Source organism: Cheilinus undulatus, linkage group 2 (genome assembly GCF_018320785.1).
Source record: "Cheilinus undulatus linkage group 2, ASM1832078v1, whole genome shotgun sequence".
Classification (NCBI taxonomy): domain Eukaryota; kingdom Metazoa; phylum Chordata; class Actinopteri; order Labriformes; family Labridae; genus Cheilinus; species Cheilinus undulatus.
Window position 1 is genome coordinate 37136303 of NC_054866.1, and position 26617 is coordinate 37162919.

Below are 26617 nucleotides of genomic sequence, written 5' to 3' on the forward strand. Positions count from 1 at the left end.
GCCAACACCTGCATGTGCTCTGTTTCAAAAGTAATGCTGTTCCTCCCGAGGATAAACATTCAAACACACACAACACCCTGCTTATAAAAATAGCTACAGCCATGCCTCCACCTGCTCCCATGCTCAAAACCCTCAGGACAGTCACCTCCTACGGGCTGAGAGGTCTGCAGGCGATGTAATGAAGGAACAGCTGGTGGGGAATCGCATAGAAATTAATTTTCACTTTTATTTCAAGCATAATACTAGTGCTTCTTTCTCCAGTGACTTCACAGGAGTGCTATTTTAAAGGTCACCATGCAATCCACCCATAGATGATGTTATTTCAGCACCAAATGTTTATATAATGAGAAATTAGCTCCAAGTATTCATCTGCTTACACTGACTAAAAGCAGAAAGGAAAAAACAAGGAAAACCATCGCTCTCCTCTTACCGACTGATCGGCCAGCTGGTCAGCTGACTGAATGACTGTCAGAGTAAATAAGCGGCTGATGGAAAAGGCGGAGGGCACGGTGTAAGGCAATCGAGACAGGATAATTACAAAACCAGGTTCCAGCGTGGGTGACGGGGGGAAACAGGAAGTCAAGGATGGAGCTGGCCAAATGTGAAACTCTGTCAGCTCCTTTCACATTACTGCGCTGTCTCCTCACTGACAACGACACCAGGAGCAATCTGTGCAGAAAATCAACAGGTCTCCATCTTTGGTCCAGTGCATCCAATAACAGAGAGCTGTTGGCAGATGTATTCAGCTGGAAAAAATAATGTGCTACATTTCTCCGTGTGGACGGGTCGATCAATGCACTCCTGCTGCCAGAAATGAAGAGATACTTTTTGTTTTAAACCTCAAAAGTTTGTGCTTTCTCTATGCCCTGGAGTCCAACACGCCAATTTGAGAAGAAAATCCATTTTGTTTTGTTGCCAAGTTTGGATCTTGATCTTGGCTTCAGATCCTCTGTTTTCTGTTTCTAATGATTATCTCAAAGAAGTTGGCACTCATTAAAACAAACAACCAGACAGCAGGAATCAATTTGAGGATGCCTTCATCGGGTGATTCTGGTGACCTATAGACATAAAAACCTAATAAAGCTGTTAGTCAATCAACTATTTCCTCATTAAACAAAAACTGAGCAAATAATCATTCACCAGGAAATGAATTCCTGAACTTCTTTCACCATTTCTCTTCTTGATTTTCTCTTGTCTTTAAGACCTCCTGAAAATGTCAGCCTTTAAACGTCTTGGTGATCTGGTCTGTACACGAGCATGCGGCTCACTATTAAGTCTGGGCAATTAATAGAATTTAGATAAAACTCAATATGACCTACTGCAATTTACAAATCACAGAAGGTGCAATATTTTTTTAGCCTGACATTTGTATCAAAAAAAACAGTTGAGTATTATTTTTTTGCAGCAGAGATGTTACTCTCTGTACATCTTGCAGGCATTCAAGTGCACATTTGCTATAATAAATGAGCTAAAATAATCACAATAAGATGTTTTTCAAACTCAGTCAGCCCTAGTTTAATCTATTTAATACTGTGTTGGTTATAATATAGGATGGTCTGTTGCTTGTGTTTGTTAGAAATACTGAAGACAAGAAACTTTTGCATAGAAATTTCATATTAAATCGCAATTGTAACATTGAGGGAAAAAATTAGAATATTGGTCTGAATCTTTCTGTCCTGACTAAATCTTTCACACATTTGTTTTGTTTTTGTATTCTATTCTAGATTTTCATATGTTTATTTTCATATTATTCTCTTTATCTTTCCTGTCAGAAGTTCTTCTGTTTTCATAGGCTCTTGCTCTAACTAATCTTCTTCTATGTTGATTGCTTTGCACCAAAACACTAAGTCAAATACGTGTATGTGTACTTGGCAATAAACATCGCCAACATTAAAAAAAAAAAAAAAAAGATTTTAATAATTCCTGAAATTTCAGGATTGTTTGATGAGAAAAATCCCCCAAATTTCCAAACAAAATTTCCAAGAAAAAAATCCACTGTAAATTTGACTGTAAATTAAAAAAAAAGCAGAGAAAAAACCCACAAAAATTTCTGACAAAAATTCTGATGTGTACACCCTGAAAATTCCTACAAAAATCCTTACAGTTTCCCAAAAAATTTCAAGTGGGACCTTCTAAAAATTTTTAAGTAAAAGTTTCTGAAAGTCTTCAAGAGAGTTTCTGTCAATTCCTGACTAGACAATTCAAAAGATTTTTGATGAGAACTTCAAGAAAGAACTAAGAATCTTGGACAATCTTGGCAACATTTTCTGAAACGTCAGACAAATAATCCTGACAATTCTTTATTGTTTGATAAAAAAAGAAATAAAAATCCACCAATTTCCATACCAAATTTACCAGAAACTCCAGCCAAGACTGTAACTTCGTAAAAAGAAAAAAAAAATGCATAAAAAAAAAATTTCTGATGTGTCTAAAAAATTTCTTCACAAACATTTCTGCCAAGAACTCCTGAAACATTCAAATTATAACTTCAGAAAGTTTTCAAGAAAACTTCTGTAAATTGCTGACAAAAAACCCAAAAAAGTTTATGATAAAAACATCAAGAAGGCACAGGTTATTTGATTAGATTTGGCAAAAATTTCCAAAACGCCAAACAAAAAAATTCCAGAAAATTTTCCCAAAAAAGTTTTCAAACAATTTTAGACAAAAAATGAATACATTTTTACACAAAAATCAATCTTGTGACTGGGGCTGAAACAATCCCTCGAGTAATTTGAGTAAATAAAAAATTCCTCAAGGCAAACGATGTTCTTCGAGGCTTTGTTTAAGTCAGTCATCACATGCCCATGCTTTAAGCGTGGACATCACGCTGTGCTGTATTGCATGTTTTGTTCTGCATGGATGCTTATTTGTGTGGTAAATGTTGCCATAATGTAATGTGCAGTAAAGATGATGCGAAGAGTAAAAATCATGAAGGAGGATAGAGAAGATGATGCAGTGATTTTGAAAAGTACTTGTCATGCATCGTTTACACATCTACTGTCTTTGTAACCTGACACGCCAGATGGATGTGTGGGAAAGCTTCAATAGGAATCATTTGAGAAAAGGCAGAGGCTTTGAAAAAACTCGGAGTGTGATTGGGTGAACATTCTGTCTGTCACATCTCTACGGGCCAATCAGAGCAACAAAACACGTGACGTGGTCGCTACTGAGCTGCACGTGTGCAGCTACTGAGGAATAACGCGAAACATGGCGACTATAGCCATGTAAGTACTCAACTTTTGTCATTTTTGAAAAGAAAACAACTCACTGCTGTTCTTTGTTCTTCTTTTAACGAAGAAATGTTGTCAAGGTCTGATAAAAGTGGCGCTTTAGCAGCATCCATGCTAATATCTTCCCCCATATATGCGCCAGCTCTTGCTGCTGCTTGTTTACATCACGACTCTGCTGCGCCTGAAAGTACTGCCCCTCATCGTTGATTAGTCCTGTCACTTTCAGACCGGGCCCAAACGGTTGAGATGGGAGCTCTACAAGATGGATTCATGAGAAACAAGGAAATGGGCGTAACTGTCTGCTTTGTAAGGTTACTGTCTTTGGCATTATGGCTACTATGGCATTTTACTAACATAGTGGTGGTTAACTAAAAAAAAAAAAAAAAAAAAAAAAAAAAAAGGAGTTTTCCACAGAGAGTAAAGAGATTGCATCTCAGAGTTTACTTGCAGCCTGCAGCACTCCCTTGTATGGGAGACCGTGGTCAGTTTGCAGCTGCAGAGGATTTTATAAACGTCACCGACTGAAATATTCAACGAAAATTTAAGAGGTAACATGTCCCGACACTGCTGAAAACATCCATGAAAGCTTTTCAGAAAAAATAAAAATAAAAAATAGAGATTTATGAGTGAAAGTGAAAAGTGTCAGTCAGCTGCTCACTGCTGGGAAGGAAGCAGCTTTTTGAGAGATTTTTTGTGAAAGCAGGACTGCTATTGAAAACGAGGAAGATTGGAGCAGAGACTGAACAAAAAGAGCTATGAACAGCTTTAAAACCTTCCTCTGCCAAATTGATTATATCTAAGCCTGCATAATCCCCTTATAATTTAGAACCAACAAATTAAAATTTACCACAAAACAAACAAAGATGGTGTCACGCTGATTGACAGCTATTTTTGTGGAAAAACAATCACGCAACATAATTCTTCTAAGGACAGAAGACATCTTCCTTTGTAAAAGCATAAAATGTTGAGAAAAAAAGTTTTAATTGGATAACGGTAGATGTAAACATTATTTCAACTTACACTTCCCTTAAATCAGCGTGAGAAATGCACAAGTTTGAGGCTTTTCCATAACACTTTGATTTTCCAGGCTGCAGTTCAAGGTGTGACATTTATGTCTGTGGGGTTTTCACCTTCAATATAAAGATGGAAATGGTTATTCACACAGTCATCTCCTCACATTTGGACTACTCCGACTCACTTTCACCTGTCTAAGTAAAGCATCTTTAAATCGTCTACAATTAGTTCAAAACACTGCAGCAAGACTACTTACCAAGTCTTCAAAAAGGTCACACACACAGCACCACTTCTGAATTCTCCCCATATATTTTTGAATACATTTCAAGATTCTTGTATTTAGCCCTGCATGGACAACCACCAGGCTACCTTTCTGAACTTGTGCAACCTCACATTCCCAGCAGGACTCTTTAGTCCTCTGATCAGGGTCTGTTGGATGTTCTACAGACGGTCAAAAACAGTTTGGTGGAGGTTAACAGGAGGATTTAGTCAGGTCTGCCCTCAGAAAGCAGTTGAGCAGAGTTCAGCAGATACTGAAGACACAGGTGGGCGGGAGGAGAGCTGAAACACTTACACTGCAGCATCACCGAGTCAAAGTGTTTACATGTTCAACAATTTCCATTTTCCTGAGAATCCTCCTCAGTTTCCTCCCCCTTAATTCATCTTCCATTTTCTTTCTCTCTCTCCTTGTCCGTCATCCTCTCGCCTCCTTTTCCAGCAGCTGGCCCACACAGCATGGACTCAGTTACCTTTGTCTCACGCCTTCACTTTGTCTTTTCATCTTAAGCAACCCACTATCCTTCGTCAAGACCAAATCAATGCCTATTTATCCAAAGAATACATACACATTGGATGATGTAATGTTACACTCTTAGCATCTTTTTCTAGTTCAATTTTCAAAATGTGGAAAAAGGACAACAATGAGATTGCTGGTTGTCCACATGTCTCTGCTTCCTCTCAGTCTTTCATCCTCCGTCCTCCGCCTCCCTCACATCTCTCTGACCTTTAACAGTGTTATCATCAAAGTGCTGCCATTTCAACATGACTAAATACAAATTTACAAACTGCCATGCAACTAAAGGTTAAATAAAGACTTGTAATTCAATAATAGGGAGTCTTTCCAAGAATCAATAATAATCAATTTCAGGCCAGAATTTAAATGTCTGCAGCTGCCAATCCTCACAGAGATTACACTGTGACTGATCTTTTAGATCATAGCTAATGTTTACTTCCACTCAAGCTTGTTAGCACATAATTGGCTTTGGTAGGGTTATGAATATAACGGTAGAGTTTTCTGATCCCAGTAACAGTATTTGAAAAAACTTCTGGGGCTCGTAGATTAATTCTTATTTACCACACCAATTTCTACCTACAAAGAAAGCAACACTAAGGTCACTCCAGAACTAGAGGACAATTCAGCCATCAGAATTATGAAAATTGATGGTTTTTGGCACATTTCATATTTTTACTTTAGAAATAGAGGAAATAAACCATCAAATAATGTTTGGTCCAGCTCAGGCATCAAAGACAAAAAAAGCTGGTCGCCCAGAACAACGCAGCAACCAGGGGAGAAGAGCCGAGAGGTGACAAAGAACCCAATGGTCACTCAGACTGAGCTCCAGAGAACCAGTGTGGAGATGGGACAAAGTTCCAGAAGAACAACCATCACGACAGCCCTCCACCCATATGGGAAACCTCTCCTTAGTGCTAAACACATAAAAGTCCACTTGTAATTTGCAAAGATGCATCTGAAGGACCCTCAGACTGTGGGAAATAAGATTCTCTGGTCTGATGAAACCACAATTGAACTGAGTGGTCTTAATTGTAAAAGTTATGTCTGAGGAAACCAGTCACCGCTCATCACCTGCCCAATACCATCCCAACAGTGAAGCCTAGTGGTGGCAGCATTATGCTGTGGGGGTGTTTCTCAGCAGCAGGGACTGGAAGCCTGGTCAGAGTTGAGGAGAAGCTGAACGGAGCAAAGTTTAGAGATATCCTCAATGAAAACCTGTTTCACAACACTCAGGACCTCAGACTGGGCTGAAGTTTCATCTTCCAACATGACAATGACCCTAAGCACACAGACAAGACAATTACATTTATTTCAAACCTTCATTTATTCTCAAAAGGACATTGAGGTTTCCCTCATTTTCAACACCGTTGAGAATACAGGCACATTAAAACCAAAGCACAATAAAACAAAGTACAGTATACAGAAACAATCACTGTGAACAACAACATCATCAGTGACAAAGGCAGATGAATTCAAATCAGGTAAAGCAGTTGCAATGTGAAACACAGAGGCAAGAAATCAAAGTCCTGAACTTGGAAAGACAACAGAGGAGTGGCTAGGAATAACTCAGTGAATGTCCTAGAGAGGGACAGCCAGATCCCTGACTTGAATTCCATTGAAAATCTCTGGAGACCTGAAAATGGCTCTCCACTGATGCTCCCAATCCAACCTTGAGAAGATTTGCAAAGAAGAATGGCAGAAAATTCCCCTGGTGTGTACAGCTTGTTGTGTGTCATATTCAAAAAGACTGTATTTGCCAAAAGTGCTTCAATTAAGCACCGAGTAAAAGGTCTGAATACTCATTTCAATGTGATGCTTCAGTTCGAGAATTCTGTTTTCAGTTTGTCTTTTCGGGGTTCTGAGTGTAGATTAATGACAGAAAAAAAATTAGATCACTGCAGAATCAGGCTGCAATAAAAAAAATTAAACTCAGTCTCTGGTATCGTATCAGGACTGGATATCAGCTGCAAATTCAGATATTGCAGCCAAAGAGTAAAAAATGTCATCAGAATATCTACATACAAAAGTAACGTCCTTCTGAAGTCGTAATACACTCATTTGTCCATCCTGTACAACTGTATACCCCTCTAAATGGTCAACCAGTGGGTACATGAGTGGTTGAGATAAAGTCATAAAGCATCTATTGAACTTTAATGACAGATCACAGGCATGAGACAGAGATGTGCTGTCAACACTGATGCCATGGCTTTCTTTTCTCCCACTCTCCATCCCCTTTCTTTAGCCCCCGGTGGGGGATTTTCAGAGCGCCTCACTCCATAACTCACTGACCATGAAGGATTGTGACAGCAGCGCCAATGCACCACTAACAAAATTATCCTGTAGATATGGGCAAACTCTAACAGAGAGTGAGAAGGATGTGGATAGCTGGCAGGAAGTGTAGAGAACGGATCATGTTAGCAGGAGGGAGAGATGAAAGACCTGCAGGGCAAGAAGTGCAAAGAAAAGGCAAGAAAAAGACCAGAAACAGAGGCAGAGAGGAACTCTCTATAAAAATAGAGATTTTTTTTTACAGAAGGCTTCCTTACTGAATAAACTTCCCACAATATTTCCTCAATTCATGATGTTCTGAGAATTTTCAAATGAAAAATAGCAAAAAAACATTATAGATTCTGAAGTTCCCATAGAAAGATCTAGGTTCTTCGTTCCTATCCACTTGTGAATAGGTTATCAGTAACAGGGTCCTGAGGACACGTGAAAGCGAGATGAGTGCAGGAAGTGAAGTTAGGAATCAATGGAAAAGGAGGAAAAAGATTATGTTAAAGCCCTAGGTGGACCTGCATGCTGCAGCTATCTGTGCTTCCGGTGTGACCCTCCCTACACTGAAAAAAAGTGATTTTCCACACAGTAAAACCACTTTGTATAGCGTGGAGGCAATCATTATCACCATTTACTTGGTCCTGCAGAACTCCTGCATCCTAGCTAGATGAAGGGACAAAAGGAGGCAAGAGTCTTGTCCTGAGCTAAGAGGGTAGCTGCACACCTTTAACAGCTTTTCACCCCTGTTTTGTCATAAACATGTTGTAATGGAAACAGTGATAGACTATTTACCCTCCAGTATCATTCAAAAACACTATTATAAGCCATTTTGTCCACTGTGAAAAACATTACTAATAAAACTAATAAATTATAAAGGGAGTGAATAGGCTTGTTATGGAGCAAATTTAAAAAAAAACATAAATCTAAATAATTTTTGTTGCTAATATTGAACACATCCAAGACCATAATTGGAAAAATACCCCAGCCCTGGAGCTGGGCAATTAAATGAAAAATAATCGAAACTGACATTTAGAGCCTCTAACAGACGAAAACCTGCCATGTCAATTATTTCAATTTTTTCCTGTTTTCTTGGAAAACTTTGACTTTTTACGAAAAACATTTTTTATTTCAGCTGATGTGTGTTTAGATTTCAAATGTTTCAATAGATAAACCTAAATTGTTAATCTGTGCCTGTTCCTTTCAGTTGTTTGTTTTAAAATACAAATATTTACAGAACAGAGTCAGAGGTTAGGGGTGGAATAATCGTTCATTAATCATAATCAAGGTTAAAAGTTCAATTAATTGTGATTTTGATTTTTGCCATAATCGCCCAGCCCTACCCAGCCCCCCATTGGATATAATGTAACTAACTTTCTGTGAGTGGCTTTCATATAAACAGTGACACCATGCATTCAAACCAGCATTTAAAGGGTTAAAATCCTGAAAATAATTAAATATTTGGATATTTTGTTCAAGATTGACATTGATTGAAAGATTGAAGCCAAAAAAAAGGAAATATATTAATCTGTAGTATTTTTATAGCAGTTTCTATAAGTGGACATTTTTGGCTAATGGCTTATCAGGAGCACAATTTTAAATCTGACACAAAATCCAATCATTTCTGGCATTGGGCCAAAATCTCATTCCTCCATAATCACAACATTTCAGGAAAGGAAAAAGCGGTATTTTTCTAATAATTTAACACTGAGTGGTCACAGTCAGCATCTTGTTGACACATTTTATTTGTTTATTAGTTCATCAAAGGTGACCAGAAGCACTGATTTATGGGAAAAAGAAAGGTGTAAAATGGAGATGCAACATTTTGGCATGACTCCAGCATAATACATCAAAATCACTTTTGTTGCTAATCGCTGACATATCCAGGAGGGAGATAACTCATTTTCTATCATTTTATTTATTTTATGTTTTTTCAGAAAAGAACAACCATGATCTCTAGTAGTAAAAACTGACATTTAAAGAGTTAAAACCCCTAAAATATGCAAATATTTGGTAGTTTTGGTCAGGGTGGAAGTTGACAAAAATAAACTGATCAAAAACACTCCAGGAAAATTAAAGGTTTCACAGTGGAAAATCAGTTTCGTTGCTAATCTTTAACATATCCAGGTCAGGATTATGCTTGAAAGAAGAACAAAAAAAAAAAACAAAAAAACAAAAACAGGCATTTAAAGGGTTAAAATTGCCAAAATATGCAATTATTTGGTATTTTTGGTCAGGACTGAAGTTGATGAACGGAATTAATTAAAAAAATTTGAGATAACTTTAATATAATTCTTATATAATATTTTTCTCAATGGACATTTTTATCTATGAATTTAGAGCAAAACAGTTAATCTGACAGTAAACAAAAACAAAAGGCATCAAAATAAAATTTGCTGCTAACTGTTGACATATCCAGGACTTTGAATATACCTGGTATTTATTTCTTAGAAAACAGCTTATTTAATGTAGGTTAAAAAACTGAAAAAAATCCTCCTTGCCATTTGCAGCGGCACAGACAAAATGATCTCAGAAGTAAAAGTGAAATATTCACCCTTTTGGACAAAAGTGTCTGGAGTGACACCGGAGGGTTAAGGGAATCAACCTTCATGGGGTAAACAGCTGATTAATGCTTTTTTTGCTAAAGAACAAGCTGTATAAGCTGTAAGCTTTTACATGAAGCACAGGAGTGTTTCTATTCTTACCTTTTTGTCATTATTTCACACACATATGAAGAAGCCAGACTGCTACCAAATGAGGAGGTGTTTAGGAGGCAAAGGATTGGCTCTTATTTCTAAGCTGAGCCAAATGATCAAGATCTAAAGAAAGACAGATTTCCTATCACAACAAGCAAAGCTGGACGGACATCGGCTCTAGAAACACAAGCAAGATCATAGTTACGCTCCAAACAGCGACAAACTGTACTGAATCAAACCAACCCGATTATTGGAAACTAACCATACAAAAAAAAACATTTTTGAAAATAGTAAACTATCCCTTTAAGTATGAACTGTCTTTATCCTCGCCACTGCCAGCGCTCAGCTTATAGACTGTAAGTAGACATGTACCTATGCTATTTCAGAGGACAGGTTAAGGGGAAATTAGATCATTTGTTGTTGATTCTGAATAATTTTAGGATTTTAAGGGCTTGTTCAATCTCTTTACTGCTGTACTATTTTTATTTATATATGGACATTTACAATAAACACTTCCTAAAAGTCAGGATTTATCACTATAAATGTACATATACTATTAATATACTTTTTATACACTATAATTATCTCATGGGCACATGCAATGCTTTTTCACTCAGAATATGTACATTATTCCTGCTGAAAGGAGGCGGGAGTCTTACAGCTGTTTCATTTTGATGCAGTTATGAAGCTAGCTATAAGCTACCCAAAGATGGACTGGTGCAAATTTAGAGGGGGAAAAGGGTCATTTTTGGATTTATCTCAGACTCAGGAGAAACACGTCAAAGCAGCTACAGCTGATAGAGATTCTTTAATTCAAGTGTATTTATCCCATTTCATATTATCATCATAATATTAATGGTAATGCAATATTTTTTTATTATAAAGGCCAAAGATGAAAAACAGACAGAAATTATAATGTATGATTCAAATGTTAATAGGCAATATTCCAGCCTTGATAATCTCACTGCATTAATTTGGAATAACTTCCTGTAACCTTTTACATAGCAATATCTATTACAGAGAAGAGACATTACAATGCCAGTTTTTCTCAGTTCTATCATCATTATCATATCATAACTGTTATTATGATGAAAGATTATTACTCTTCAATGACACAGAGCCAATTAAAGCCTAATGAGGTCAACGACAATTCACAACAGTCTCTATTTTCAACGAGTATCTGTGATCAGATATGCTATTTGTACAGTGCTGCCTTCGATTATAAGATAGTGTGGTCCATTCGACACATCACAAATTCAATTTTAGCAGCAGCAACAAAGAGGACCCCAGGCTATTTCTCCGACAGCAGATGTGGATGGTTTGATAACAGAATCGTCATTATTTTATATTAGGATCTTCATCAGCAAACACCTCGGGAGCTGCTGCTACCAGAGTCACAAGAATGAAAATTTTACTACACAAACTCATCAGCATGTAATAAAACAAAATGGATCCAAGGAAATCTCACGGGTAGACGGCTATCAAACCAGTAAATACGTTGAGTTTTTCAGGTGTAGATAAGGACAGCCTATAGTGCACAACAATTCAATGGACTATCCATTCACACATTTCTGAAATTCCTATTAGCGGCCCACACATATTAATGCAACTGTCACCTCATTTGCAGAGACAAACAAGTCTCTGGTGAAATGCCAGATTGGTCACACTCATTTCAAGGCTCATTAATGCAATTATGCAGCCTGTGTGTGTCGATGAATGACATATTTGTGGCTGTGTTTGTGTGTGCACGTCTAGTGACAATACAGGAGTGTGACAGCACTTTTTACAGCTGCATTATTCTGCTCCATCACTATTTAAGAGCATTGACAGAGGTTTAAGTCTTTAAAGGTGGTCAAAAATAGAACCACTGACTGCCTTTGTTACACAGTTCTCAAGTTAAGGCTACTAAATTGGCAGTAAATAGCATTAACACACTAATTATTTCTCATTATGAAGTTTGTGTCTTTATCTTGACAGGATAATGACAATAAGGGAAAAGAAGAGGCTCAGTAAAACATGTGTGCGTTATAAAAAGATAGATAACTGGGTTAAGTGTGTAAGGTAAGGGGCAAATTGGACTGTAATTAATTTTGTTAGCAGAATATTCCACAGTGAATTATCCCCTCATTTTGTAGGGTTTTTCAAGTTTGAGTAAGTCAAGCAAGGGAGAATGCCATATTAGCTCACTGCTCATAATTACCTCCGCCAAGGAGGTCATGTGATCGGCAGGGTTTGTTAGTTAGTTTGTTTGTTTGTTAGCAACATAACTCAAAAAGTTACGGACGGATTTTGATGAAATTTTCAGGAAATGTCAGAAATGGCATAAGGAAAAAATGATTAGATTTTGGGAGTGATCCGGATCACCGTCTGGATCCAGGAATTTTTTTAAAGGATTCTTTACTACTGGGAGACAGGGCTAATGGCGGAGGTCTGTGCTCTCTGAGTGCTTTTCTAGTTTTACAAATAAAGTCCGCATACAAGCAACAGAGTCCAGTGTTAATACATCAATACAAAAAGCCAAATAACTGTAGCTTCTTAAGGGTCCACTTGAGGCTAGCTGAAAAACCAAAGGAATCTTCGTTAGGCTAACCTGACACTCCAGATAGACTATTTTACACATCAATGGCATTGGATGTATTTCAGACCAATCTGGGCAACAGCCCATGCATTTTTTTTTTTTTTTTTGAAAGGGAAGAACCTCTAAGAAAATCTTGGAGGATGACTGGGCGAACATTCTGTCACATTAATTCTGGGCCAATCAGTGCAACAAAACATATGAAGCACATATGATAAGATATAACTGCATCCATGCTAGTCTCTTCACTAAGCACTAATGTTTATAGACTTGCAGAACAAGTAAACCCCACTTGTAGCTACCGCCTCTCTCTCCCTATATGACGCTGACTAGTTCAGCCATTCTTTAACCACAAACAAGCACAGCCTGAAACTTGGATCAGCCTGATTTATTTATTTATTTTGGGGCATTTTTGTGCCTTTATTAGATAGAGGAGAACAGTGGATAGAGTCAGAAACAGGGTCAAGGGTGGGGGAGAGACATGCGGTAAAGGGCCCCAGGCCGGATTCGAACCCGGGCCATGTGCACACATGGGTAGCGCCTTTAACCACTAGGCCACCTGCTCTCCCAGCCTGATGATTTATGACATTTTTCAGCAAAACAAAAATGTTTACAGACCATTTCAAAAAGGTGTTTGTCATTTATTTATTCAGAAAAATTGTACAGGAAGGTAATTTATCACAACTCATCAGTTTTGATTGCATTATCCCTCTGAACCCTAAGCTATTTTTTAAACTATTTTGTCTCACCTGGACTTACTGTCTTAAAAAGTTAGTAAAACATCAACCCTGTGGTGCACAGTCAACCTCTAAACAGCCTTCTTTTCTGAACAGCCTGGGCTTTAAGAGTATGTTTGCTGCAGTAACGTCACTTAATTTTTTCAAAAAGTCATAAGACTACAAAGACAAAAGAAAAACTGAACAAATCTAAACTTTAAGACTTTTTAACGTGTAAACAATAATGACACTTTTTGCACAAACTTGTTCTCCCATCTCTTTGGGACCAAAAACTGAAAAAAATAATCATTCTGCAACAAAAGTCTTTTAAATGTTGACATATTTCCAAAGGAGTCCTTGCTCTCTTTGTATCGTCAGTTCCTGTCTGCAGAGACACAGAGGGCCACATCACGGGCTCTCCGTCTCCCTTTCTCTTCTTTATGAGCTATTCAGGCCATCTCCACCAGGATCTGTCCAGTTAGATATGTGCAGTTTAACACAGCCTGGCATGACAATGGAACAGCCTGCCATTGGTTGTTATCCCATCACAAAGTATTGTCAGAAAATAGTATGGTGGTTGTCATTAGCATCTAAGACACAAATGTTAAAAAAATGGATTGAACAAATGATAAAAAGACATTCAATGTTGGATTTGCCATTGTGGATTCAATCTTTAAAGACACTGAAAAAATCCCCCAAGTTCCAGGCTCATTAAAAAGCTTCCATAAGGAAAACAAAGGTATGGATAGCATCATCAGAATGGCAAAATGACTGGGCTTCAGAAGGAAATAAGTACGAGGCTACGATTTATGGTTCAAGAGTTCCTTAATAACCTGTGTCACTTCTTTAGGCCCGCCTCAACTCAACCTCTCTGTGTTTTGACAGAAAGTTGATTTCAGACAGGATTTCTAATATGGCAGCTTCCATCATTGGGTTTCATTACACCTTTATCAGGTGACATCACTGAGACTATGTCCATGTTTTAAACAGCCTAAGAGATCAAATAAGGCTAGTAGAAAGTTTATGTTAAAAAAAATGTGGGACAACATTTTCTTACAAAAGAGGTTGAAATACAACTTATTTGATTTACTTTGATGAGGCAACATATTATTAATTTCAGGTTGATTATTCTTACTTAAAAACAAAAAACCAAGCTAACCATTTTGGGGGGAAAAACACTGATAATCCATGGTTTCTAAAGGTATTGGTGATCTATTTCCATTCATAAGTTTATTCTACGCATGCTGTAAGCTGTGATAAAAACTATTAGACTTTTAGAAGTCTTAAGTGATGCATTGAAAAGGTTTTTAAGTGATAGTTATATTCTGGTTTTGTGTTTGTAGCACCTGTTTACACTGCCCATGGCATGCTAAAGAAGCTACTGTGTATATTGCTTTTTTAACAAAAGTTAGAAAGTTCAATCATTCAGCCAGATAGCAAAAAAATCTTTTTTTTCCCACTGTGGCTTGCAACACTGAAGAAATGTATTCAGTCAAAACCAGGTCAAGGATGAAAAAGGGTAAATAAATTAATAAAGTCAAATAAAAGGGAGAAAAAAGGAAGATAATGACAACGAACAAGAATTTCACCCTTATCTGAGCCTTAGAAAATGCTCAGTATCCATCCTGTTTGTGAACGTATCACTTTAACACCAAACAGGAAGTGACAGTTAGTATCGCCACTATACACACTCACAAAGACCTGCCTGAACAGATGCTTACACTAACAGCAAAGAGAGAGGTAGGAGAAGGTAAGGGGAAAAACATAGAGGAGGACAAGTGATAAATCAAAAATAGGAAAAGAGAAAGAGTAATAAAAAAGGGAAAATAAGGTGTTATTATAAAGAGGTGGATATGAAAAAGAGACAAAAAATAGGTAAAACTGAGGGGATAAACATTTGATTGATAACAGCCCCAGCAGTGTATGAGAACTGTAATAACCTCATCAGTATGTTTCCTCTTAGGATTCAGAGCTTGACTGAAAATGCATCATATCTGAGCCATCTGTCACCAAAATCACTGCTCGGCCAACTGGGAGTGGTGGGACAAGGTGATGATACAGAAGAGGCTGTATCACCATGTTAGATATTGGGACTGACAGTTTTTAGGCAGAGAGCTAATGAGCAGAAGTCCGAGCAGGTGTTGAGCTCATAAACTAGCTTTGTGTGCATATGGGTAAAGTTGGAGCTGAACCTGCACCCTCATGCAGATATGAGCCAGTCTAAATATGCTGCCGAGCACATGGGTAAGCACACTTACAGCATGCACGTACAAACACGCAAAAACACAGGACGAAATACAAGTTTAAAGCAAATTTCCTATTCTTTTTAATGCACCTATGCTCATTTTTTTGGGCGCTATTAAAAAACAGATATTTTTATACTAGAAGACGACAAAATTAAAAGAAAATCATAAATCCACATATGAAAACACACAGATCCAATAAAAGAGAACTATAATTAATCCAGATAATATGTCAGCGTCATTATAAATCCAACGTTTCTAAAATTAATTACATTCATTTAGTCACAGCAGGCTGCAGACAGTTTACTAGAGCCAGGGTATTTCTGTTAGATAGCACTGAATGAAGGCATGTTCTCAGTGATTCCTGAGATTTAAGTAGCGTGAATGAATAATTTAGTGACACTGTTGGGCTGTTTAATTAATCTCAGTTTCATTGTTATCCCTGGCTGATCATTCTCAATGAACATATTGCAACATGGCTAAGCAATATAGAAAAATATTAGATTTTTTTTCTGTGTTCTTTTTTTAAGTTGCCCATCTTTTACATTTTTCACCAAACACAAGCAACAAATCATTTTATATTTTACCCAGCACAATATTAGATAGGTAAAACTGTAAATAAAGGAATGATGATTTTTATGACATTCTGATTTTGATTAAGAAAAGTATATAAAATAAGAAAAGTAAGATTTTACTATTCTGTAGAAATAGTCTAAAAAATTGAGACTTAACTCAGTCTATACCGATAGCGTGGTGTAGAGCAGTGGGAATCCTGATTCCCAAGGAGAAGGAGTCCTCTGATCTAACCCAGCTTAGAACCATTTTATTGTTAAACATTCTTTAGTATCATAGCACAGAGGCAAACAAGTTCCTTAGAAAGGAACAGTTTAATTCAGTGGTTCTCAACCTGTGTGTCAGAACCCAAAAGTGGGTCGCGGAGCAGTTTTCAGTGGGTCTAAAAAAAAAATGGTGGCAAAAGTCCTGAAGTCCTCATTGAACATGCATTGATACCTTTTATCTTACCCTGTTTTACTGTGAAATTGGGTAAATTTAAATCTCCGATCAATATTTCAACTAATCGGGAGCGCAGATGGTCAAGTGGTTTGGGGCGCTACCCATGTGTGCGGGGGGCAAGGGTTCGAATCCGGCCTGAGGCCCTTGCCGCATGTCTCTCCCCACTCTCTGCCCTGTTTCTGAGTCTGTCCACTGTCCTTCTTCTATCAAGTGGGGGCATGAAAAGGCCAAAAATAAATTAAAAAAAAAATGTTTCAACTAATCTATCTCCTCTTCTTGCATAAATGGCTACTTTTCCCATTATAATAAAGTAATTTCACAAGTTCTCTGGAAAACTGGCAATGATTGACACATAATGATGGTGAAAGAGGGTATAAAATTTGCCCTTTTCTTTTGTATATTAGGTGTTTTGGTCCAATTATGCTCCAAACTGCAACATATCTAATTAACTAAACATGCGTCGTTGAACATTTTGGAAACTTGGGTTGTGATCTGTCATAGGATGGACTGGTGGGTCCTGAGGCCGGACCAGTTGAGAACTACTGGTTTAATCAACATAACAGTAACAAAAGCAGGGATCCCAGGTTTAGTGGGGTGCATAAAACACACTAGCATGGATTTTCAGGCAGCAGACTGCAGTCTTTACCATGTTTATTAATTATAGTACAGAAACATTCATTGTGAAAAATAGGGCTGATACTCATACTGATTAACCATACCAACATTTCCGCTCAAGTGTGACTATGAAAACAGATAAGAGTTTGCCCATTTGGTTGCATCTTCTGCCCAGTAAAAAAAATCTCTTATCTAAATCAGCAGTACAATGTGCCACATGCTAGAATTAAAATGACTGGACACAAAAGATTTAACACTGGAAAAAGATACTGGTTCATGCTTTTATTTGCCAATGGCTAGTGTTTGTGAACAAGGCTGTTATAAGCCAAGACTGGTGTTAAGATAATCCATCAGTGCATCCCAAGCAACAACTAAAATTTTATTCAAGAAGCATTTCAGCAGGAGATTATGTTGGAACAAAATGTTACGCTGCCTGTTTTAACCAGACTATACCTGCAAGGTTTCACTTTTCCAGCCACCTTAGATGTTCTTGATCCAGTTCAATAAATACTGCAGATATTCATTTGCTACTTTGTAAAAATGACTCAACTCTCCAAACTCCATGCCTCCATAAACTACTGTCCACCTCCAGCTCCTCCTCAGGGAGCCCAAGTCTTTCATGAACACAAAAGCCCCCTCCCCTCCTCCTCATGGAATGGATACCAACTGACACACAAGGACCTAACCTGATATCATCTCCTGAGCCCGGCTCCACCATCAGCCCCTAACAGCCCTTTTCCCAGTGAGGTGTCTCTATCCCACTGCCAATCCTCAGAGGTCTTAGAGCTGCTTTTAGTTTGGCAAATCACAAGAGACCACTTTATAGCACGAATGCCCACGATGGGAGCCGTTTCCCTGGCAACAAAGGGTCAAGAAGGGGCTCTGAAATCTCTCAACATATCAAAGTGAATGATCTTGGAAAGAAATCACATTGAAAACTATGGAAACAGGGGAAACAAATCTGTAATTTAAAGGCCTCATTATAATCCCAGAGCAGCTACAAAATGTTTTACAGCTTGAAAATAAAGAGCAAAGACTCATGCTGAGCCCAGTATGGATATATGGATGCTGCAAGTGGAAAGCTCTTCCAATAAACTGTCAGGGTCAAGATGACTCCTCAGTGATGCTTGTACTGCCAATCCCAGCTGTCAATCAAACCAACTGAAACGCCATGTAACAAAAAATATAGAGTGTGGTATGATTCAGGCTATTTTAAAGCTGCTGAGAAGAGTCTAACACTAAAATCAATAATTATGCCTTTCTATGAGCCAAAAACAGAACAATCAGTGACATGACAGATTATTTTTATATAGAACATCATTAAAACTTTCTGTAGTACTTTTGTGATTGGCAAAATCATTTATCCTTTTTAACCAAAAAGCTGCTGAGAGCCAAAGAGAGAGAGTACTGTCCAAATTGCACAAATAAGCTGGCAGTTTTGGGTGCCATAACATCCGCTGACAGGACTTTGCTTGCAGCTGGATGAATAAAGGCAGTTTTAGACTGGGTGCATGTTTCCAACGTGACGGCTGCAGCACGTCAGCTCCAGCTTGCAACATCACGGCTTTCACTACCATGCACGTGTGTGCTGTGTGTTGAATGCAGAGTCCTGCCATAGCATAGTTTTACCTCTATAAATGTTTATATACAAAGCTCCCAGCAAGTGCCTGTATAACTGAGCTTGGAAAAAGTCAGAATAAAGCATTCTATACAAATGAGGTGTGTTTCTCTGCAGAAATGCTAAACGGCATTGGCCTATATTTTGAAAAGAACAAAGCAGAACTGTGACTAATGATAATGATAATTTTTTTATTTACCAATTCATGGATGCTTTTTTTTGGGGGGGGTGTACTCACAGAACACAGATATTCCAAAGCTGTTGAAATAATGTAAAAGTCTAAACATCTATATTCTTAAATCTAAAAGATAACTACATTTGTATCTATACTGTTGTATTAAACAACCTTTAAATAAACAGAATAAACAAAAATATGATAAATGATCAAATGCAAAATGAAAAATATATTTTTTTGATTGTTTCGCCTTGCTCCCTCCCTGCTAACATACACACTTTACGATCATACTGATGAAACAGCCTAGGGATATGCTTTGAATGAAGGACTCCAGTTAGCTGGATACTGCTTTTATTGCTTCCTCTTGCGATGATTTTATCCCAGAAGAGCCACAGATAAGCCTCAGCCGTTACTGATATTACTTATCATGGGATAAGAAAGGGAAAGTGTTGTAACTTAACTCATAAATCACACAAATGCCATAACATATTTTTTGCACATGCACACTGAAATGAAAATGGAGGAGTGATGCAGCCATAACACAACCGTACCATGTCAAAAACAGCCATTAAACCTTTTCCCTCCATGGTATCAAAATAGATAATATTTCTTCTATGACAATCTCAGAACTTTACATCCATCAATCATCTATCACTGTTTGGCAGACAATTCTGGTAAATGGTGTTAATTTCTCTCTATTTAGGGTGAAGTCAGTGCTGAATGGTCTTTGGGAAAGACCTCCTTTCCTGTGTGGTGTTAATGTCTACAGTGTAAAATCTGTCATCTTGGTCTATTAACATCCCAGGGGGAGCATCTTTAAAAATGTTTGTTGAAGGTTGTATTGGTTCCTTCTGGCTCAGGTGTAAATGTTTGATCTGTAACTGATTGTCCGCTGCCTCTTTATGCAGAAACAGTAGTGTGCATAGGTTGTAGGCATGTAGGACAAGATTTACCCCGATGTGCCACTACCAGGGGCTGGAGAGGTGGGGGAGAGTGGAGTCATGTTCAACACATGTCAACACATGTGTTGTTCACATACATCAAGCTTGAGGGCCTCATTCGTCCAGATCTTTTCACCCCCGGTGATACACCTGGGGACCGTTGGCGGTTTTGTGCCTTGGCTCTGCTTCAAAGGTCTAGACTTTATCTTTTCAAAAGATTATTTTGCCCCTGGTGAGGACATTCAGAGCACAACCTGGGTTGTGTCAATCCTCCTTCCTACTGAGTAGTGCCCTCAGGCAGCTTACTCAGCATTTTCAATTACCTCAAATTTTGGCCCAAACATGTCTGAAAGTTCTGCACAGTACTCTTTGTGTTAATTTGTTCATGTAGGTCAGTATGTTAAAGTACGGGTAATATTCCATCATGTGTTTGCTATCCATTCAGACTATTTCTCTAGTGTACACCAAACCATGCTGAAACAAAACTGCTTGGTCTACACATTAGGGCTGAAACGATTCCTCGAATTATTCGGGTGATTCGAATCAAAAAATTCCTCGAGGCAAATTATCTGCCTCGAGACTTCGCTTAAATCAGTCATGTATCCATACGCCCATGCTGTAATCTTGGACATTGCGCGCTGTGTGTTGCACGGTGTACTGTGTTTCGCACGGACGGCTATTTGTGTGGCACAATGCACTTGTTTTCGCTGTTTCTATAACGTAACATGCATGATTTGAGGCGTGAAAATCACAAGGGAAGAGAAGTTGATGCACTGATGTTGACAGGCACTCATCCTGTGTTTTTACGCATCCACTGGTCGCGGTTTTATGGCAGATGTTGCACTATGCCTGCACCGGTGAACCTACGCAGATCTCCGAGTTAATCTTGCCTGCATGACTCGCTGGTGTGAGACAGCGCTAAGTTTGTGTCTGCAGACTTCAGGGAAATTCATAAACTTCTCTGATTGACCCGACGGTTTCACAGAACACCGTCAGGCGTAACGATTCAAGTCCTGTTTTGGGGCTTTCCCTCTCTCTCTCCCTCTCTCTCTCTCTTCTGTGTGCGCCAGTCATACATTTAATTATAAATGATTTAAAATTCAGCGCACTGACGTCTTGATTGCAGCGTATTTTTCAAAAAGTTTCAGCATCCCAAATAATTTGATAAGACTTATAGTGATAATAAATTGACACCAATTTAATAGAAACACACTATTGCCAAAGACATCGGCTGAGACTAAATAGGTTAAAGTTCATCAGGCTTCAACAGGTCATAGAAGCAGCTTTATCCCTTAAAATGTGTTCTCCATGTCAGTGGATGGTCTTAAAATGTCAGATTTTTATGATGGATGAACTCACAAACAAAAAAATGTGCAAAAAATTAAAAGTGAACACCCTTTGAAAAACAGAACATATTCCTGTAATCTAAAGGTTCACCTTTCAGCCATCATCAGACCGCTGTGTGAATGATGGAGCTTTATTCTTGCTATAATGTGTAATATTACAGTTATGCATAAAGTAGAGGATGTTAAACTGATAAAGTGTCCCTTTATTTTAATGACAAATTGGAAAATAAAAATAAACTATTATAGAAGAAATAAAGTGTTGGCACCCAACATTTCCTGGGAGAGGATCCCTAAAACCCCAAATATGGCATGATGTAATGTCATTACATAACTTCCTCTCCTTTTAACTTTAAGAAATGTAAACTGTCATCACCAGCTTCTTTTTTCATTTGTCTAGTACTACGTCTCTTGAAAAAGCCAACGTGACTGATTAAAAAAATGCAACACTTCTTATCTGAGTACTCAATCAATCACCAGAAGAATCGATAGAGTACTCAATTACAAAAAGATTCTATCACTGCAGCCCTACTTCACAAATACAACAAACATAAACCAGGATACATGCTGGAAATCCAGACCCCCATATCCAACCTTGACCCTCAAGGTTGGAGCTAGACACATTGTGGAAAATCAGGGTTTACTGTATCAAAGTGTAGTGAACCAAACTGGACCATCGATGCACCTTAAGATACGATTCAACAAACTGAACCCAGTCCTTTACAGAGATTAATCACAAAGCTATGTAAACATACTAATCAATTATGTGGAAAATCAGACTTTAGCTAGTTCAGGTTTCTAAATTGTGATATATTTTTTGTCTAAGACAGCTGTAGTTTAAATATTTTTGGATTTACAGTATAAGCAGATAGTAGATGTCTGAAGAGGAGATCTCTGGCTCATATGCTACAACTTTGAAACAAAGTATTTGAGAAGAAAACAGACAAATCATTAAATCTCTCTTTGCTCTCAAGACCCACTGAGGACTTACATGACTTTCAAAAAACTGCATTAACTGAAGGCTGTAAATGAAAAACAATATTAATCTGGTGCTGATGGGAAATAACTGCCTGTGACTTGCAATTTACTTCAGTTTTATTTGGTGGAGATTGCCTGAAAATCGTTCTGTCTGGAGCCGCTCCAGGAGCCATTTCTCAGACATGAAAGATATCATCAAAAATAATAAAAAGGAAATAGAATCAGCAGCTGACAGAGAAATTCTGTCGACCCTGAATGGTTTGACTGAACATTGGTCGAGGTTTTTCCACTGAAGCCGGTGATGAAGATTTGTGTGATTTCTCCATTTCTCTCTCTCTCTCTCTCTCTCTCTCTCTCTCTCTCTGGGCAAATGCATCCTTTCAGCACCAGAGGAGGCAGCATGGCAGGTTGGAGACACGCCTCTCATACACACACAGAGCTGGCAGAGCTGTTGTCTCCCTTGAGACCAATTCAGAGCTACATCTTCACTGAAAACTGAGGAGACATAAATTGTTTCCCCTCTCTCTCCTCAGTTTAACTGCCAATTACCCAGATCTGACAATAGCCACTTTAACACCACACACACAGACACACACATAATTACAAAAGCCTACATCCAGCTCAAAAGCAGCATTCCTGTGGAGGATAATACTCAAGACAGAGACCCTATCATCAGGTATTCTCTCTAAGTCTCAGTTAAATCATCAAAAGCCTTTAGGAAATGATTGTATGGCATGCAAAAACCTCCCCTATTGTATAGAACATGCCTTTTACCATCACATTGTACATTTCTTCTTCTCGCAACAGGAAAAATGAAGTACGTTCATCCATGTGCTGTCATTTTCATAGTTATATATCAAGTATAATGGGATACTGGGATGTATAATGTTCATCATCTTGTGCAATGATTAATATTATATACAATATTTTTATTTCATGCACAACGTTATTTTTTACAACAGTGATGAACCTTATCAAATACGTTTGGCTATCATGTGCAACTTTACTTTTTCACACTTCCAGCTACCTTAAACATCATCTTTTGTTATTTTGACTGAGAGCCTCCTGGTGGTGGAATTTACATACTTTGCACTGCATAAATAGAGCCTGGGTATGTGTCTGACCTGTCAGTGTTACGCCATTACTGTCATAATTATCTAACCCTTCATTTTCCCCTCCATATGGTTACATTGGTGAGTCAACCTTAAGTCCATTCGTTCTTATGGGAATCTCTGTGCTATCCAATGTGCCTGGGAAACTCCTCCCCTCATTAAAAGAGCTCAGCGGAAGTTCAAGCAGGAAGACTGTTTCTTATTCATTCAATTGTCACCACTCATTCATCTCTCCCTTCTATTCTTGCTCTCTTCCCGCTCTGGTGATCAGCTGATTATGACTGTTCACTCTCTTGAGTACTAAGCTAATCAGATTCTGCCACAACCTTGTTTTACCAGTCATCATGCACTCGTCATATATTAAATCTGCCGTCCTCTCCTCCACAGTCCGCCTGTCGTTTCATACTGCAACCCTCCTCCACCCAAGCCACCTCTATTCAGTCCCTCAGCTAATAGTCCAGATCCTCATATGGCTTCAGCTCATTTCATCTTGCAATAACTCCATCACCTCCTCCAAGCCACCTCATCTGTGTCCTATTCCTGCTACCTGCTTCACTACCCCTTCCTTCAAGAACATGAAGTCATCATGTTGGAGACTAATTGCCAAAAACACAGCGCATCTCTCCTTTATCGGAATTTATAAAATACATTATCACCTGTATTTAAGTCCCTCCTAATTGAAATATTTTCCTAACAAATGTCTTGTAAGTATGTTGTTCAGAGAGACCACATGGCAGTGTGCTAGCTTAGCAAACAGGCCACTGACTAGCTAAAGGGCTACGAGTCAACCTACGATCAATACAGCACAAAGACAAAATATTCAATATTTAGACTGAAAAACATCACTGTTTTTTGGAAATATAGGCACATTCTGAATTTGATACCTACAACACATTCCAAAAAAGTTGGGACAAGAGCATATTCACTGCTGCATTAATAATAATAATAATAACTTTATTTATAGCACTTTTAAATACAAGGGTTTACAAAGAGCTTTGACATGCAGAAAAACAAAGCAGCCATACAGCATTACATCACCTTTCCTTCTAGCAACGCTCTGTATGTGCAGGGGACTGATGACACAAATGGTTGAAGTATTAAAGTGTAATTCTTCCTCATTTTGCTTGCTGCTTCCACTGCTCAGTTAAATCTAGGTTGAAAAGGATTCAGAAATCACTGTATTCTATATCCACATTTTACACAACATCCCAACTTTTATGGAATTTAGGTTTGTGTATCTGACGTGCTTTGTGCTACTCTCTTTAGACTGTAATGCTGGTGCAACCTGGCAAGACATTTCTTCAGGATTTGCACACTTTCATCTTGTCTGTGTAACCATCAAGAGGCTGAACATGTTTTAAAGCTCCTGTGAGGAACTCAGGGGTTGTGTCTATTTGGTGCCCTCTGTAGACAGCTGCTCTTTACAGATCTTTAACTTATATAGTGTTTTTTGTTTGCTTTCGTTTGAATCCTGTTTTTTTCCAGCAGTCAAATGCATCACACACAGAGCGTCTTTGGCATAGAAAATGTATTTTTAAAGAGGTTTAAAGACCAACAGCTGTTTGAGGAATTACAAACTAATAGTCAATCTTGTGGCTAGCAGCAGGTTTTGCTTTTGTAGCTCATATAAATACATCAGCATTAATTTCTATCTTTTACATCACCCACATAAAAGTCCTCACAGGAGCTTTAAGGTTTTATTATAACGACTCAGGGATGTATGGTTGAGGAGAGAGGAGATGCTGTGAATGACTTCCTGTTAAATTTATGACATGATGAACTCCCATCTGGGTCCACATGCAACGCAAATATTAGAATATATAAAAATAAACTGCTCTCTGTGTGGGTGGTAAAAAGCTTTTGAGATAAGACCGCCTGGGATGAGCAGAAGGGCGGACACATGACAAGTGTTATGGGTGAGCTGGGACTAATTTCCTTTTTCGATCACACAGCCAGAGTTGACAAACACACACATTTGACATATTTTCACAAAGCCCACATATTTGCAGTCTAACTATGTATGACGATTAATTTGAAAGTCACTCGGAAAATCCAGAGGGGAAATGAACATACAGTTTTCGTTTTAACTCCCACAGACGTCCTGCTGTCCCTTATCGATACCTTAAAGAGTATATGGACAGTGGATCAAAGTGATTTTTTTCGCTCGAACAAAAAAAAGCATATGATTTCTAAAAGTTTGTTTTACATTAAAAATCATTATTTCCACCAGGTTTTGTCTGTCTTTACGTGTACACTGAGGTCAGGCAGCAGTGTGTGTCTGTTACCTTCAAAATCCCCCAATTTCAGCCTCCGTCAGACCCCGAGAGTCACAACTGTTGCTCCATCAGCGCACCCTGCTAAGTGGATGTGCGCTTTCGGAGTAAAAACGCTTTATTTTCTTCTACAATACGTTAAAAAACACCAAACAGGTGTGTGCTGACTAATGACAAAATCAAACATTAACTTACATGTCGAAGTTCTTGCATTCGGTCCTTCATGCTGCCTGAAAATCACTCTTATTCCTTCACTTTCCGTTTGTCTCGCGGATGTGCGGTGATGGAGAGGCGGGGCGGACACCGGCACGAGGATGACAGACAGGCCGAGGCGATACGCGCGTCTGGCGGCTGAAAGAGGCGATGATGTCCCTTCCTCTGGTTCGGCTGCTGGGATGGTCGGACCACTTTACAGAGCCGGGTGACGCGCGCTAAAGGTGAGGCGAGGCCTTCCGCCGTTAACCCATTACACACCTTCAACTTCCTCCTCAATGACCCTTACTTGTTCAAACCAAACTCTTTTTTTAGTTTTCCTTCCCTGATAAAGTCAGTCTACAAGACTGAAAAGAAGTAAGCACTTCACAGAGAGTGACTGACCGGCTGGTGAGATAGAGCCTGATTTGGTTATCGATTGAGCAGGTTCATAGATAACGCCCAGGTGGATTCAAGTGAACTCAGGCAGCCGGCGACCCCTGTCGGCCACACGCGGTACTGTGTGTAGGAACAGCAAAAGACCACAAAATTCATCAAGATTTTAAGGTGAAATGGAAATGAACTTTTTAGTCTACTTGCCACAGTGGCTAGAAAATTCCAAAATCTACCAGCCACTCAAATTTCCACCAGCCATTTTTTCTAAGGAGCAGCATAAGATAATGAAGTATAGTATAATCACCAAGGCCTATGGTATTCAAGTTATAGGCTTTGTAATAAAAAGAATGTTTCAACCATACTGGCATGCTCTCTGACTGGTTCATAACCAGAAAAAAGTTGACTTTTTAGTTGTTTTG

The 26617-nt window shown here is 38.5% G+C and overlaps 1 protein-coding gene across 4 annotated transcripts in view; it reads right to left on the reverse strand.

Annotated features, from left to right (window-relative positions):
* The window catches only part of LOC121520668 (syntaxin-1A-like), a 117511-nt gene extending 91238 nt beyond the window's left edge, over positions 1 to 26273 (reverse strand). For all 4 annotated transcript variants that reach the window (XR_005992793.1, XM_041804239.1, XM_041804231.1 and 1 more), the window contains exon 1: positions 25806 to 26273. Coding sequence is in view for 3 of the 4 variants with exons in the window: in XM_041804239.1 (XP_041660173.1) it covers positions 25806 to 25835 (30 nt within the window). In the remaining variant the exon portion in view is untranslated. The remainder of the gene's footprint in view (positions 1 to 25805) is intronic.
* Positions 26274 to 26617: the final 344 nt, after the last annotated feature.